The sequence below is a fragment of the Hakea prostrata genome, chromosome 7, assembly GCF_041222555.1.
Source record: "Hakea prostrata isolate BN-2017 chromosome 7, UWA_Hpros_2, whole genome shotgun sequence".
NCBI lineage: Eukaryota > Viridiplantae > Streptophyta > Magnoliopsida > Proteales > Proteaceae > Hakea > Hakea prostrata.
In genome coordinates this window covers 73066659-73083322 of record NC_142606.1, presented here as the reverse complement: position 1 = coordinate 73083322, position 16664 = coordinate 73066659, and the positions used below count along the sequence as shown (strand labels likewise).

The 16664-nt window shown below is 38.6% G+C and overlaps 1 protein-coding gene across 1 annotated transcript in view; it reads right to left on the bottom strand.

Annotated features, from left to right (window-relative positions):
* The window catches only part of LOC149012034 (lysine-ketoglutarate reductase/saccharopine dehydrogenase bifunctional enzyme), a 55042-nt gene extending 38710 nt beyond the window's left edge, over positions 1 to 16332 (bottom strand). The window contains exons 1-8 of the mRNA XM_089161022.1: positions 16023 to 16332; positions 15667 to 15926; positions 15492 to 15578; positions 15292 to 15421; positions 8331 to 8504; positions 7931 to 8010; positions 6833 to 6949; positions 3 to 78 (exon numbers count right to left, since the gene is read on the bottom strand). Coding sequence (XP_089017148.1) covers positions 3 to 78; positions 6833 to 6949; positions 7931 to 8010; positions 8331 to 8504; positions 15292 to 15421; positions 15492 to 15578; positions 15667 to 15915 — 913 coding nt within the window. The 5' untranslated portion in view covers positions 15916 to 15926; positions 16023 to 16332. The remainder of the gene's footprint in view (positions 1 to 2; positions 79 to 6832; positions 6950 to 7930; positions 8011 to 8330; positions 8505 to 15291; positions 15422 to 15491; positions 15579 to 15666; positions 15927 to 16022) is intronic.
* Positions 16333 to 16664: the final 332 nt, after the last annotated feature.

The window sequence follows — 16664 nt, the reverse complement described above, 5'->3', positions numbered from 1 at the left end:
ACCAATTATAGATGCGTATGGAGCAATTCTTTCATGGAAAATAGGACTGTAGTGTTCTGGATGCGAATAGTAGTCAACCTGTAATAGAAAATATATCAAATGCATTTCAAGCTTAAGACTTTGTGTGTGAGAAGAAAGAAATAATGTTAACTATATCTAAATCCAGCTAAAGACATTCATGCTTTTCACTTAAAAATGAAAATATAAACTATAAACGGTAACAACCAACTAAATCAATAAACTTTTGAAAACATTATCTATATTGCACTTGCACAAAAGAAGTAGCATGAACTTGTTCAGAATTTTTTGCTGGCTAGTTGATTTTGGGGAATATTTTAGAATGCAACTGAAAAGAGCATACAAAGGCATGAGGCTCCTCACTACAGGGTCTGGAGGGGCAGATATTTACTGTAGGATTAAACTAAATGATGAATAAGCCATGTTCATCAACAAATAACATGAATGTCGAAAGAAATTTTCTTCCAAATCATCAATGCGGATATGTTTTACATTAGCAAAATCAGTGACCCAGTTACAAGAATACAATTCTATATGAGACAAAGATCATCCATACTTTACAATCTACATACTGGTGAAAACATTGTTTCAGTACTAAAACAGGGAGATTTGACTAGTATTGTTTCTTATGGAAAGTTGGACCTAGAGATGAGGAGAAGCATACTGCAAACCCATTATAGAAAGCCAAAAAGTAAGCCTTCATAGCTCTGAACAAGAGCCTCGTCACAAAATCACTAAATTTTTTGCAGGTCCTTACAGGGTCAGAAACCGGCTCATTGTCGCATGCATTTCCCTAACAACACACTACTTAGAAATTAGAATTTGAAATTGTACTGAAGTGTTTTGCTTTAAATGGTGTGCGTCCACTATAAGTACATGAATGTAAAACACCCAAACCCAATCGTGTTTTAATACTCAGATAGGTTAAGAAAAATCCAACAAGCCTGAACATAAGACTTCATCAATCCTGACCTTTTGACTTCCAGCAATGTGCAATGTTCATTCCTAAGGCATCATGTTGGTTTTTTAAAAGATGTTGGTACCAGAGAGCCCTTATTCTAGTATCAAACCAAAAGCCAAAGGTATTAAGTGGATAGGCCTAAATAGTATATGAAGGCACCAAGGTCCAAAAGTTTTCTAAATTATGATTCCTAAAACTCCCCCTCAAATGTTGCCCCATTTTTTTGCTGGCACTGCATGTGGTATGTGTGGTCAGCCTTTAGATGATCATAAACTAGTGTGTCATTAGCCTAGTGCAGCAGATGGCTTAACATCAGCCTTTAGATGATCATAAACTAGTGTGTCATTAGCCTAGTGCAGCAGACGGCTTAACAAGTTGAAATGTCCAACCCAAAGGCATGAGCTACTAGGTGAAGATGCCTAAGTAAACCATGAAGGCATTTGAGGACTTAAAATATTCCACAGTAGAATTATTGTCAACAACTCTTTGGGGGAGGATGCATGTTGAAAAGACACACTTACATGAAGAGCTCATGATATTCAACTACTCAAATAGGTAGCTCCAGTATCCAACTTCCCATCTTTTGGTCTAAAAAGGAATTTCCCAGCAATCTACTAAAGATAACCTATTTCTCTACATTTACCAATTTAAACTCCAATTGTACACAAAACAGATATCAAAAGGGTCATCAATTGAATGTAACATGACAAAAAAGCAAAACAACTGAACAAGGAACGTTTTGTTGCCTTATGCTATGCATGTGTAAACTAAGGGTTTCCACAATTTCTTTTTGAAAGATTTAGAGCAGGAGACAAATGTAAAACATCTGAATAGGGAAAGTTTTGTTGGTTTATAACTTATATATGCCAAAGCAAAAGACAAGAGGACCATCTGAAGATGAAAAGCTAAGTGTAAAAGAACCACAAGTCTTTTAAGGTGTTGAAACAAAAAAATCAAATTCAATTGCAGTGTCATGGAATTTGATGCATACTCAGGCAGGAAGAAGCTGCACCCAACTTAACAGGGGCTGAGTCCAGCCCAGCTCTGGTGTTAGCTAGCTAGCAGATTTTTAATTTAACTATTATATAACAGCAGCCTCCACTCATAGAGAATACCTTCTACGTAGGGTTGTAGGAGTATGCTTTCTCTGTTCTTTCCTCTTAAAAACCAAAATTCAGTTATCAAAAGTAAGAAAAAAGAAATTGTCTACTTAAATTATGCTTCTTCTTTTTTATAAAAAAGAATAATATATTAAAGCAGGAAATAAGGAAACTGTACAAAGGGAGAAAGGCCCCCGGGGGGGCGGGGAGACCCCAGGTAACAACAAAAAATCTGTTCCTGAACACAAGGGGCTAAGGGAGAAAACAAGATAGCACTATCTAGATCCCAGGTAACAAGAAGTAATCTGTTTTTAGGGGGCAGGAGGGAAACTCAGCAATACAAGGGGCTACAAGAGAAAAGGAAGTGGCACTATCTAGAGCCCACGTAACAACAAAGAATCTGTTCTTTAGGGTACCTACAAGGGTTTGGGGGAGAAAAGAGAGGTTTTGGCTTTACCATCACAACAGATGGCCTTCCAAATCTGGTCAATAGAGCGAGAATTGGGACAATATGCTTTTTTATTAGTAATAGGATCAAGTTTTATTTTTCAGATTATGATTTTGAGTACAGTTAGGCATATAAAATTTAGTTAGGTATATAAAACTTGTAAAAGCAATGAGCCTAGATAATGATTTATGAAATTAAGTTTCAGTCATTTTGTGGAGCCTTAGCCAGTTTTTACTGCAATTGAGGTATTGACTGATTCTCCCATTGATTGGTGTTAGCTCAGGTTTCTTCTCTAATTTGATTCAAATTATCATCCTTCAACCCATTATTATTCCTCATTATCCATTCTTGCCAATCTACATCATCAAGCTGTAAACAGAGAACCTGTAGCATCCCCGCTTTAGCCTATTTCAATCTGATTTATTAATCAGCTAAAGAAAAAAAGCTACTCTTCAAATCAGACCTAGACTTGGGAGCATTAAAGGTCTCCCTAATCCAAGCCTTTGACCAGGTATCTTCCTCATCAAAGTTCTCTTTCTGAGATTATGAAAAATCTCCTAATATTTATCCTAGTTCATGTTCCTACTTGAGATTTTCAAATTGCTTTTACTTAAATCTGATGCATCTTTTGAGCATCACTGGTGTGAGCACAGGGACCCCCCATCTGAAACCCTAAGCGGGGCCCATCCTGAAGCCTCCATAGGCTGGCCAACCCCTTCAGGAGGAATATTTTGGGCATTTTAGCCCTCAATTTACTCCTGAATTTAATTTAGGATTTATTTTCAGAATTTCATTAAGTCAGTTTGAGTCAAAGTTGGATTTGTTTTAAGTCTTCTATAGTTCTATTGTGAGTCAAACTTGTGTTTTGAAGAAGTTCAGTTTGATGTAAGTTAGTTGCTTGAGTCTTAAGTCATCTAATTACCATGTGTTATTAAAGATAAAGTGTGAGATCTTAGATACAAGGGCTGAGATCGCATACTAACTCGATTCCATTCAATAAGTATTTAAAGAGTCTAATTGGATTTTTGAAGGAACCCACTAAGTTTAGTCAGACTTTGTTTTTTTAGGCTATAAAAGCCTCTTTCTATTCTACCTTAAAAAAAAAAAGCCTCTTTCTAATGTTATTTCTCAGTCTTGATGCATTAATGAATTAAGTGTTTGAGTTCAGGGTCTCCTGTGTGGGTAGGCCCTGGCAGTGTGAAAAACTTTTGAGTTATTCTTGTTTCTTCAATTCAGAGATCTTCAAGCATTCAAGTTCTAGTTTAGTTCCGCAGATTCAGCCATTACCTTCAACCTTTAGGAATTCAGTTGACATTCTCAAGTAGAAGACACCCAACCCTAACCTTTCTCCTCTCTGTGTGCAACCTTCACAGCCCCTTCCCCTCAGTTTCAGACCTGAATACCCCTCTAACCCCATTGCATATAAGTGCTAGCCTTCCCCTCCCCCCCCCTCAAACCCACAGGCCCCACTCTCCTCCCTTGAGCACCTGAAGCCCTCCCCTTGGCCCTTCTTCCCTGCGGCACCTAATCCCAGCCCCTTCAGGATTTAGTAGTTCCCAGCCCAAAACCCTCCATTCTACCCTTGTTAGAGTCACATAATCCTCTAGGTCACAGTCCTAATCTTGTTTCCCCTAGTCAACCCTAATTCTGAACTTTTGAAAAAACCTGCAGTTCTTCTTCTTCAATTAGAAGTAGCAGAACTTTGTGAAATTCCAGAAAATTCCCAAACACCCTAAAACTCAACCCTACTTATCTTCACCAGTTTCTGAAGTGCAGAATAGTCCCTCTCTAGTGCTAAACCGCAGAACAACAGTCCAATTCCCCAAAACTAACCCTAGCCGAATCCCAGTGGCACTAGGACTTGGAATTCAAATATGATTTTCAACTTTTGATAAGTTTAGATCTGCGTTTTAAATTCAACAGGCCTAGAATGTGATATAAACCCTAAAATCCCCTATATTACTTTGCTGGAAGCTCCTGGGCAGACTACCTAATATAGGGAACTACAATACAAACCCCAACCCTAGATCCATGGTTACATCAATCACCTCATTATTTCTCTGATCATGACCAAAGTTGCACACTAGATTGTAACAAATCAAAGTCAAATTTAAAATTCAAACTCAACAATATGTTACACAACCCTATCCTAGTCGTGGTCAATCTCCTACAGATTAGGATAATTTATATAACACTGGAACTCCACTTGTATATTGGATAAGGCTTGTAATTTTGAATTTTGAATTTAAGTTTGAGCCTAATTCTATTATATAGATATTTGATATTAGTTCTACTTAGTTTAAAACCTCTAATTCCAAACTTGATCTCCAGAGCTCCAATTTGGCATTAATCCATGCTTGTGTCTCATCGAACAAAAATAATATCATCAGCAAAATGCATAGACCAATGAACCTGAACTTGAATGTCCTTGGTTAGTCATCCATGATATGTGTATATAAACAAGAGCTTAAAGCTGATCCTTTATGTTTAATAAGGAATGCAGCACCCTGGACCCCCACCATTCTTATTAGCACTGAACCATCATACATATCCTTAAAATTTCACATATTTACTTGAAACACTTGTCTTCTCAAGTACTCACCAAATTAATTCTCTAGAGATTCTATCATAGGTTTCTTCTAGTTTAGTAAAGACCATTTGGATCCTTCTTACACTGTCTATACTTCTCCAAGTCTCCTAATATGGTAAACAGTTTCCGTTATAGATCTCTCTGGTATAAAGCCAAATTCATTCTCCATAACAGTGGTTTTGTTAAGACCCTCAAACTCCAGTAGGTATCCAGCAAGTCTTTGGTCTTTCCATGACAACCACTTCCCCTACGAACCAATCACTCAATCCCAAGCCAAAGTTCTAATAGAAAATGAAGGAAGATATTAAGGAAAAATGCAAGTGGCCTTGCAGTGAAAGCATAGAGACACTTTATATTCCTTTATAAATCAGCAAGCACCATTAGACGACCAGAAACCATTAAACCAATCAGCAAATATCACAGCACACCCAAGTGAACTCTCCACGATTCACTCGCCTAAGGGCTTCTCTGTCCGTCCACCCCGCATGCGTGGCAAGCAAGGTTCCCAAAACACTATTCAGTTTTCCCTCCTTTTCCCTTACCTCCTTAATGTGGGAGGGGGGGGGGCAGAATAGAGAAGAAAGAAGGATAAAGAAGATAGGGGAAAGACGGGGAAATCCAAAAAGAGTTAAGACTTGAAAAATGGGAAAAAGGAGAACACTCATAAGAAGAAGAGAAGAGGGGAGAGAGAGAGGTGGCCGCAAACGCCCTATGCTAAAGCTTCAACTGATCTTCTTGTTTCTCCAAAAGTCTCTTTTTTTATTGCAATACAAAGGCCTATTTATAACTTGGCTAAGGCTTTACAAGAAATAAAAACTTAGTAGACTAAAGATAGAAACTAATATTCTAGTAAGTAGTGACAATAGAATCTAATGGAAATAGAAACTAATTAAAATTAGAAACTACTAGGCTTTAGCCATGCATAAATAACTAAAATATAAACTACCAGAATAGAAACTAAAGTCCTAAATCTCTAATGAATAAAATCTTCATGTAATCTGATCTTGGGCCCCACAAATCCTCTAGATATGACTACATGCACTTAATATGAAATTATCTTTCCCTAATATCCTGAAACTAGTTTCTTAACTGTGAAGATGCACCTTACTTGTTTTCTTAATAACATTACATAGACAAGAAAAGTAAGATACAAGGTATAGTAAAACTACTTTAGAAATGTAAATTTGTAAATATAGCTAATCTTGATATCTCCCATTAGAACTCCATTATTGAATGAATCAGACACATGAGAACCTACCCAGATTTTTCATCACATATGGACTTTCTGGATCATAAACATAATCAATCCCAGGCCAAACTTAGGCATCTCAGCTATTAACTCTTCTCTTAGAAAATTCAAAATTTTAGTTTAAATAATAGGCACAAAATATATCTCTGTCGTCACATCCATTGGGGTTTATGAGGGGTAATCATCTACGTTATCTGGCTTAGATTCAGAAAATGAAGAGCCATATCCCAAATTCAGTTATTATTTTCTCTAATGGACATCATTGTTTTTTAAACTTAAACTTTTTGCCCCTGGGAACTCGCATTATTCTGAAATAGTAACTTTCTCATGGATGCAGTAAATTCCATAACATTTCATTTAGCTGATTAAAATGATGATCCATAATATTCCAAAAGTAATCTATAAATAATGCTCGGATCATTTTCAAGAAAACATAGAAACAAAAAACCAAGAAAGTATGACGTACTTTGTCAAATGGTTTTGTAGGATCTTTGGACTCAACCATGTCCTGACAGTTCACAATACAGCCATATACTTGGAAAACTCTGCTTGATGTACGCATATGTTGAGTATGATCCTTGGCCTATGAGCATCAGATGAAACTTTGAGACAAAAGCAGAAGGAAAGGAAGGAAAAGAATATTAACATTTAAAATGAACATTAAGAATCCAATTAAAGCCTCATATCAATAAATAAAAAGCAGATCCCAAGCATAATTGCCACAGGAGGGGCCTTGGGCTCAACATTTGATGTGTAACATATTAAACTTCACTCAAAGTTACCCTATTTGATGATTTGCATCACCCATATTAAAGTTTTCTGCCTCCCCTCCCCCCACTCCTGTCCCCCTTTTCCTGTACAACAGTTGAACAAGATCGAGCTGAAGGATACAAGTCAATGACCAAGCTTTAACCCAATTAAATAGGGTCAAATACCCAATCCTTGTTTTCCATTCAACCCAATCTAAAGTCAACTGTGATTTCAATGAAGAACATGCATATCATTTCTTATCAATACATAGAATGACCTCTGTAATATACATGTGAAATGTTTCAAATGGGTTTCCTTCACTTGCTATAATTCCATTCCTAATTGGGCACTGAAAGGTTATTGTTTTGAAAATTATATTGCAGAGATATCAGAAACACTCATTGATAAGTAATACACTTGGCATCCAAGCTCTAACTGTAGGACAATGAAGCATGGAAGCAAGAATCTGGGTAAAAAGTTAGATGTAAAGTTTTATGTCAACTCTATCACATACAGCATGGCAGTTTTAATCAAGTGGATTAAACTTCATATAATGACAACTGTTTCTACACAATGGTCCTTCATCTTTCAAATTTACAATGGTAATAAGGATGGTTCTCAGTAATAATCTATGAGGTCATAACTATCCCAGATATGGATTATTTCCTAAAATTTCATTGCTTGATTTGCAGTAGAATGGGCCCCTGCCTGACAAATCAGGCCTGGAAAAGCCGAAACCATTAATCTGAATAGTTGAAAACCTTGGAAATTGAAAAATATCATGCATACTAAAGCAGAAAACTAAAGTTACCACCTCATATAATTCTGGGAGTCCGCTTGGTTCCACAAAAGTGTGAGGAAGAAGCTTAAATATCTCTTGTGCACCTTGAGAAACTAAAAAGATAAGAAGAATAATAATGAATACAAAAATTCAAACTACCAGAAAAAAGAAAAAAAAAAACAAAAGCTACAACACTAATGAAAACAAAGAAAAGCTGGAGTAGATTCCAAATAACTCCATATCAATCCAACAAGTGGGAAAGAATTCCAATCTAAAACCCATATCAGTCTGTCTGCAGATGGTTTGTTTCAAATGCCAAAATCAGTTGTTACGGCCAGGTAGCAAAATGAAACACAATTTTGACTCAGAAAGTGGGGAAAGGCATAAGCAAAGCCAACAAAAAATTTCAAAGCTCCATGAAGTGTAATTATACCATTTCCAGAACCAGTGAATACAAAGACCAGAGGACAGATGCCTGATGGTAATCCCAATGTTGCAATCTCTTCACCAACAGCAATCACTGCAGCCTTTGCAGCAGCCAGAGAAGAATACATGTAAGAAGCTCCTAGTGAAAGAAAAGGCGTCGAATACCCAAGATGAAGATAACCTGAAATTAAAGGGAATAAAAGAAGAGAGTCAAACCAATACCATCTTTACACGACAATAGAAACACGTTTTGATAACAAAAACAATGGTAAGAAAGACTCCAGCAAAGGTGGTTCTATCAAACATAGTGATAGCTAAGGTTTAATTAAGGAGTTTTTTTTTTTTTTTTTTGGGGATGATTAAACAATAATATTAAAGGAGGAAAAGGGGAACAAGGTCTTTAAGAAGAAGACCGAAAAGAGAACTAAGACCCTAGGAGACAACAATGAGCCTGTTCCTTGGGGTATCATCAACCGGGGGATGGGGGATAGCTGTCAATCTAGAAGATACATCAAAATAGATGGCATTCCAAGTTCTATCTATGGAGCAGGATTTAGAGGTCCATCTCCGAAGAAGATTGCGCTCCCAACAGAGGTGGTGGATAGAGGCACTGAACACTAGCTTACCAATCTGATTGCAAATGGAAGTGCTAGAAAAGTTTCTCAAAATCCAAGACCAATCACGAGTAAACCCGAAAGATCGCCTCAAAAGGGGGCAAATGGTGGCAAGGGCTTTTCCCCAAATGGATCTGGAGAAAGGGCAACAAAAGAAAATGTGATATAGGTCTTCCAAACCGTTTCAGCAAAGGATGCAGTTGGGGAGGCGGGGATGTGATGGCTAATAAGAAAGGATTGGGTGGGGAGAGAAAGGTTAAGGGCTCTCCAAAGGGTGAGGGAGTGGCGGGGAATGAAGCCTTTGAACCAAACCAATGGGGGCCAGGGGGGTTTGGGGTTATGGGGTCTGACAAGGTTCCAAGCAGCGGAAGTGGAGAACGTTTTGGAGGGGGAAGGGAGCCAAACAATTAGGTCATTAGGGGAGTTAGAAAGAGGGGGAAGGGAATCCCAAACCTATATGAGAAAGGGGAGAGGGACCGGGGACCAGACTCCATTAGAGATGAAAGTGGAGAGGGTGGCAGACTTGGGGATACGGGAATCATAGACAGTGCGGGGACCAAAGTGGTTAAAGAGAATGTCCATCAGATGCCACGGGTCAAGCCAAAAGGAAGGAGTTGTTGTTATGATCCTGGTTAAGGGCTATGTTGGGAAAACTGTAAGGGGATATTGAGTTGGAATGTTATTAGGTTAGTATGGTCATGGTTAGTGAATATTAGGGTTCGTATGGTCATAGCAATAGAGGGATGCCTACTATAAATGTAATAGGAAGCGATGTTTGGAGTAATGAAGAATACTGTCCCTTGTCTCTTATCTCTCTCTCTCTCTTCTCTATGTTCTTCTTCTTTTCCAATCCTATTCCTTTTTTAATTCTGTTCCTAACCCTCTTGAATTTCCTCTGCTCTAGGCCCTTAAAAAATGGGTTCACAACAATGGTCCGACCTGCTGGATCGGATGGATGGTGACATCCAAGCATGGAGAGCGGAACATCAAGCAGGGAGGGTGGAATTTCGTGAGATCACGAAAACGATCTTTACTCTCATATCTTCGATCAATAGGAAGCTCGATCAGTACCTTGCAAGCAGGGGTATTGTTCCTCTACCCAATCACCCACAATCTACGTTGCCACCTATGATATCACTTGGGGCAACCATTGAGGGAGATTTGCCAGAACTAGTAATTGTTGAAGCACAAGACAAATCACAGCTTGGGGTTGCGATGGAACCACATTCAGAGGTGGAACCTCAAGCCGATTCCCTGATGAATGGCTTCGGTAGTGAGATGGATGCAGACCCAATAGTGGCGTTAGACTTCTTCAATGTCGAAAACCACGTTGGCTTCTTAGTCTCGGTTGGGGAAACGTTAGATTGAGTAGAGTTGTTATGGCGGATCAAGCAGTGCTGCCAAAGGATTGCAGAAAACCTCAATCCAAGATCTGGTGGGATGACTGGAAAGATCCTAATCCGACACCAGGAATCGTCAAGGAAATTGATCCGCAGGTTGCAGATTTTTTCCTTGTGATCAATATTGAGAAAGGGGTCATGCTAGGGAGCTTGAATCAAGCAATTACCAAAAAAAATTCCCAAAATAAGATCTGCTTAGTTACTAGATTTCATCAGCTAGATGTCAAGAGCAGTGTTCCGGCAAGGTGTCACAAACTAAGGAGGTCACGCCAAATCGCAGGAGAGCTGGTTTGGTGATGCTACCTCCAGTGAACCCCTCTGGCTGAATACAAATACCGTAGCACAAGAAGGTGGAAGGAGGCATACGTGAATAAGAGGCTTGGGTTGGGCGGTAAGGGCTTCTGCAAAGCCAGACTCAAAAGATGAGAAACTTCATGCCGTTCCACCAACTCTACCACCAACAAAGTCTTCTTCTACAATTCAAATCCATCATTTACACCCAATCGGGATGAAGGACAACCTACTCAATGATCAGCCGACAATAGCAATGATGCAATACCAAGGCCTGTTGATGAGTTCCTCTGAGTCACTCCTGGTTGATGGAGGTAGCATTCTGCACCTCTCGCTGCAGTAGCATTACTGGCCTAAAATTTTTCATACTGCATTTGAACATAGCTAGATACAATTACTTAGAATTACCCATGTTTACAGCAGAACCTTGCTATGGTTCTTTCAAATGGGGAGGTACTAGTTCTCTCAACCACCACCTGTTTGTAGAAATGCAAAACTAGATGTATTTCAGCCTTTTGATCTAGGTGAGAGACTTCAAACTACTATTTCTGCCCCTAGAGTGTTTGTGATGAGGACATCAGTGAGCAGTTCCGAGTTACCGGCGATGCCAACGTAGAGATCATCCCACGACAGCATCTATGTGGATGGATGATGAGTTCGGAGGTTATCGGATTGCTAGAATTGTATGGTTCAATGAGAAACACTACTCATAGGTAGTTTGTCATGCTATTTTCCTTAGTCTTAGTGGGTTGGGTAGTAGTTTACTATTGAAATATTTTAATTTCATGTTTGAGTCTTTATGGGCTGGGCCTATAGTCTATTTGGGCCCAATTTTGAATTCTTTTGAGTTTGGGTTATATTTACAACTTAAGTTAGGGTTATTTTGGGAATTAAACATGTAGGGTTGTGAGGGATCAATTTTTTTATTTAAACCTTGTATCAAATTCGTTTTTGGGCAATGAATGAATGAAAGAATTAAAAAAAAAAAAGAGCTCACATTGCTTTTTTTTTTTCTCTCTCTCTCTCTCTCTCTCCTAGCGGAACCAGTACTTCCCCTCTCTCCAGGTAATCTCTCTCTCCTCCTTTCACCCTTGTTTCCCACTAGAAAAATTCCCCTTGCTCTCCTCTACAAAGATCTACTCTCTTTTTTCTTAAAAGACCTAGAGTCTTTCCTGGAAATCTTCTTCTTCTTCCCCAAACCCCACGGTTTTGTTTTTTCTTGCCAAAAAAAAAATTTCTTTTTTATTTCTTCCCTCTTTCCCTTATACAGCAGTCTAGTTGTCTTTTGTTAGTCTCCCTTCCCTTCTCTTTGTTTCTTTTCTTTCTCTCCCTCTCTCTTATCACCTACTCTCTTTCCTAGGATTCCCTTCTCTTCTCTTTGTTTCTTTTCTTTCTCTCCCTCTCTCTTATCACCTACTCTCTTTCTTAGGATACGCCATTACTTCAAAATATTATTTTCTCCTTATTTCTGTTCCTATATGCTTTCTAACCCCTGTTTTGCAGCCAGGATCAGCAGGTAACATTTTCTCATTTATTCTTTGGCAGTAGTTTTGTTTAAAACAAAAACTTCCCAAGACTCCCTTTACATTGTTAGTTGTTGAATTCCTTGTTAAAAATCTGATATTGACTAGGACAGCTCTATTTTTCTTTAAGTTTCTTAATACCATTGCATTCAATTTATGTTATGGTGCCAAGATCCCCATCCCCTTGTTTCCCTATTGATTCTTGTTTTAGTTGTGCTTACCCGTAAGACTTATTGTGTTTATTTCTCTACTTTAGCTGTCTTACATGCATGATTAATCAGATTTCAAATGCTGCAAATTCCTTTCTTTACTATCCGTCAAGAATATGTGTTTAATTCTAAGAGTCTAGTAGCCCTCTTTATAGGTCCCCTAGTTTCTAGGGTTTCTCCTACATCAGTTGAAGAAATGCCATGGCAGGATAATTGGTCATTTAGTTTGTTCTTTAAGGATTTCATGCAATGCCATAGATTCCACTTGCTTAGAACCACTTGCACATGGATTTTATTGGCCATTACTGTTTATTGTCATAAAAAAAATCACAGGGCAGGCCTTCACCTTGGAACGTGTAAATAGTTGGATGCTAGAAATGGTATGCAGCACATTAAACATGTTAGAGCAATGTGATGCAATCAGAAGAGGAAAAGGGGGATTTGAGATTACTGTGCACAAGTTGTTTCCTAGTTTCCCTGTTGTCTTCCTTTTAAGATCAGATTCTAAGAATGACTATGAGCAAGGAAGATTCATCTTCAAATTGCTAGAGCAAATAAACCTTAGCATACAGATTCTTCAAGGCCCTTACCTCCTTGAGGTCAGGTATGTTCCTACAAAGAAAAATAGAAATAGACGGGTACTAGAAAGGAAAGCTCAAGAATCCTTAAGGAGGGCTACTAAGATTAGCATAAAAACCAACAGATACCTAAAAATTCTTTTTGAGTTATTAATGTCTACGCACAAGAACCAAGAAGAAGCTGATGAAGTCACATATAAGTGTATGACATTTTCTTCTACAGTGAAGGTACAAAATGCTAGTTTCTTAACATGGGTTTTTTTACCGCTAGAACAGCAGCAAGAATGGTGTGTGAGAGCACATCAAGAGGTCAACCTTTGTCATAGAGCTCTTTCATGCCTATTCCAATTAGATTCTAAGGATTGGTTTCACATTTTAGGGAACCACTCAGCCCACAAATGTTGTGTGTTAGTGTTGATGTTGAAATCATGGTTGGTGTTCTTAAAAGTCGAGAAGTAATGGCAGGAACAGATATGTTTCCAAAAAGAAGTTTCCATCTACAAGTCTTAAGCCTTGACACCAAAAAAGCATTCAGCTGTTCACTATAGATTTGTAGTCCATAGCCTATTTCTGTTTTCAGTTGCAACTTGGATTTCCTGGTTATTATCAAGCCTCTCCACACTGTTTGCTGCAGTAATGAAAGGAATGGTGCTCTCCTTGAGAAGAAAAGTACCTAAAATTAGAGCACGACTAATGAGGCTTGCAAAATTACTTTCTGTTGATTCAATGGCAGCTCCTTGCTTAGATCTTACAGGATTGAACTTCAGTAGAATCCAACTTTTGAGGGCTCAAAGTAGTGTGAGTTGGTTTTATTTGTCTTAGCTGTCATGTAGAGCTGATTATGTTGACCCAGTGATTAAGGCACTCTTGGAGTTATTATGGCTATGCAATTGGTTTAATTCGCAAGGCTACACTGTCTTGGGTGTATTGGGCTTCAGTTTACAACCTTGCAGCTTACGGCAGCAGGAAGAACATATGAACTTGAAAACCCATTTGTATTTCATATGGTTCTTGTTCAAACCTTCTTGTATAATGAGGGAGAGTTTTATGCATTGTCAGTCTGGGCAGCACATCAATTTGATTCACCAAGAACTCAAGTCTCAATTCAAGTCCTAGATGTCTTCAATGAAGACACAATAATACTTCTAAAAGAGATGGAAGTCTCTGCAGGGAAGCAAAGAGGGTTGACTATAATCTATGGGCCTCAACTTCTATGACAGGGAGACAATGTTGATGACTTAAATTCAGTCATATATTTCAATTACTACAAAGAATGTGCATTTGTTCTAATATCTGATGCCGGAATCCATTCCAGTCTAGATTTTCTTAAATTGAAAACCCTACATTTCGCGGTCACTTCTGAGCATGGTCTTATAGCAACATAGTGGTACTTTGGGAAGAAGGAAGAGAGATTGCAAAGAAGACCCCCAAACAGAATTCTTAGCTTCCACTTTGAGGTAGAGCAGCAGTTACTAAGGTGGAATCTCATCTCTCTCAATGATGGTTGGGGTTCTTTGCAAATAACCAAGTCTACCCTACAAGAATCAACAGCATTATTGACATTCAAGGGAGTTATATCTATAATGTATTGGTGGTTGTTGCATCTGAACCTTGCGACAAGGTTCACATAAGGGGTTGGCAATGTTATGATCCTGGTTAAGGGCTATGCTGGAAAAACTGTAAGGTGATATTGAGTTGGAATGTTACTGGGTTATTATGGTCATGGTTAGTGAATATTAGGGTTTGTATGGTCATAGCAATAGAGGGATGCCTACTATAAATGTAATAGGATACGATGTTTGGAGTAATGAAGAATATTGTTCCTTGTCTTTTATCTCTCTCTCTTCTCTGCATTCTTCTTCTTCCCCAAACCTATTCCTTTCTGAATTATGTTCCTAACCCTCTTGAATTTCCTCTGCTCTATGGGTTCACAAGAATTGTCTAAACAGAACTTCAAGACATTCTATGCAACCAGACAAAGCAGTCAAGAGAAGAAAACAAGTGGGCCTTGACCAAAAAACTGATGCCCTTGAACGTCAAATAGAAAAAGGGCAAAGCCAGTGCAGAAGGTTTCCACACAAGCAGAGTTCCCGGGGGAGGGGGGGGGTGCAATTCTCCTACACAGCCTTAGCCCAGCAATTTTTGCTGAGATGTTTTTATGGTACCTCGACTTCAAGCTACAATTGTGGTCTACTAACCATTGCACCAAGGCCGCCCCTTTCCCACGAAAATCAAACAACCAATAAAAGCAAACAAGGTCAGAATTGTCATTATAAGCAATTAAGGCAATCGAACAATGAAGTGAAAACAAAATGAAAGAAAAGCCATAAGGGAACAAGTGTAGTTGTCTTACGTTTTCCTAACCCAGATAAGAAGTCGAGTACACCAGCTATACCAGCATATCTTCCAAATGCAAGCAACCTCTTCCCACTATTTCCAATAATAAGCTCATAGTCATACAAAGACACCCTTTCCTCTAGGATCTAATATGATAGGCAAAGTGTTAGGAGAAAATTCAGCATTATAAATATGAGGAAGTGGAAAAGGAAATACCTTATCTAACAAAGCTATACTCTCTTTCTGTGCTTTATGGGAATGGGAAAAGAAAGCATAGGCCCGATCAGGAAGAATCATGTCCAACTGCAAGACAAAAGCTAAACAACATTTTTAACAGAAGCTTGGATATTGTAAGAGAGTAAAAAATTTTGTGGGTTGCGGATGTTATTGCCTTTGGCTGTTTAACCCCCACGATGAGACCACATTCGGAGAGATCATCTGAAATCTCACAACCAACGTCTTCATACAGCTCCTCATGGTAGATGCGCTTGGTGGATGGCTGTACAATTATGCGTTCAACTCCAGTTTTGCCCCTTTCACCGTGTAGAAGGCGTGCACAGTGCGATGGGGTGAGTGGAGCTCTTCTTTCCCAAATGTTTGTAGACTCAGAGAGGATGCCAACAATTCCATTGCCAAGCATTGTTTCTTCACCTGTATAATTCAGGGGAGGGGATTGTTGGATTTTATACAAATAAAAAACAGTCTTAGGAGATTGGAATTATAGAGAATTAGTAAGACAGTCGTTACTTTGTAGGACTCGAAATAATTCTGCTCCAGGAGGAGCCAGCGATCATCCAAGGCTGCTGTTTCTCAGTATGTTTTCTTAAATAAAACAGGCTCAAGACTGCAATTTGCGAATAAAGAAGAACAGGAGGAGGAGGAGGAGCATGGAATGATGATTCCGTGGTGAACTGTGAAATATAAACGCATGGATGTGATGATCCAAACGTGTTTTGCAAGCTTTTCTTCATTTCTTTGATTGGTTTATATAAACAATAAAAAAAAACGATCATAATACAGTTGAGGGGAAAAAACAAGATTGTGATCTCACTGGTTCTTAATACTCTTGAGCGTTTTATAGTTAGGCCCTCGTCACCGTCTTCGTCCTGGACTCTGGTTGAGTTTATGGAGTAGGAGAGGAGTCAGCAGCGACTTTGACTTGATGGACTTCCCATCCAAATCTTTTATTTATTTATTAATTTATGGGGGAATTTGGTAACTAAACGGCTGTGTAAATTGTTTATCTACTTATCAGTTACCACTCGTAGCTGCCGCTACTGCGATGCTCAAAATGCTCTACAGCCATCATCCTTTAATCCTTTACAGTATACTCTTACGAACCGTTCTCTATCGCCATAAACTCCATTCTCAATTTGGCATAAAATCATT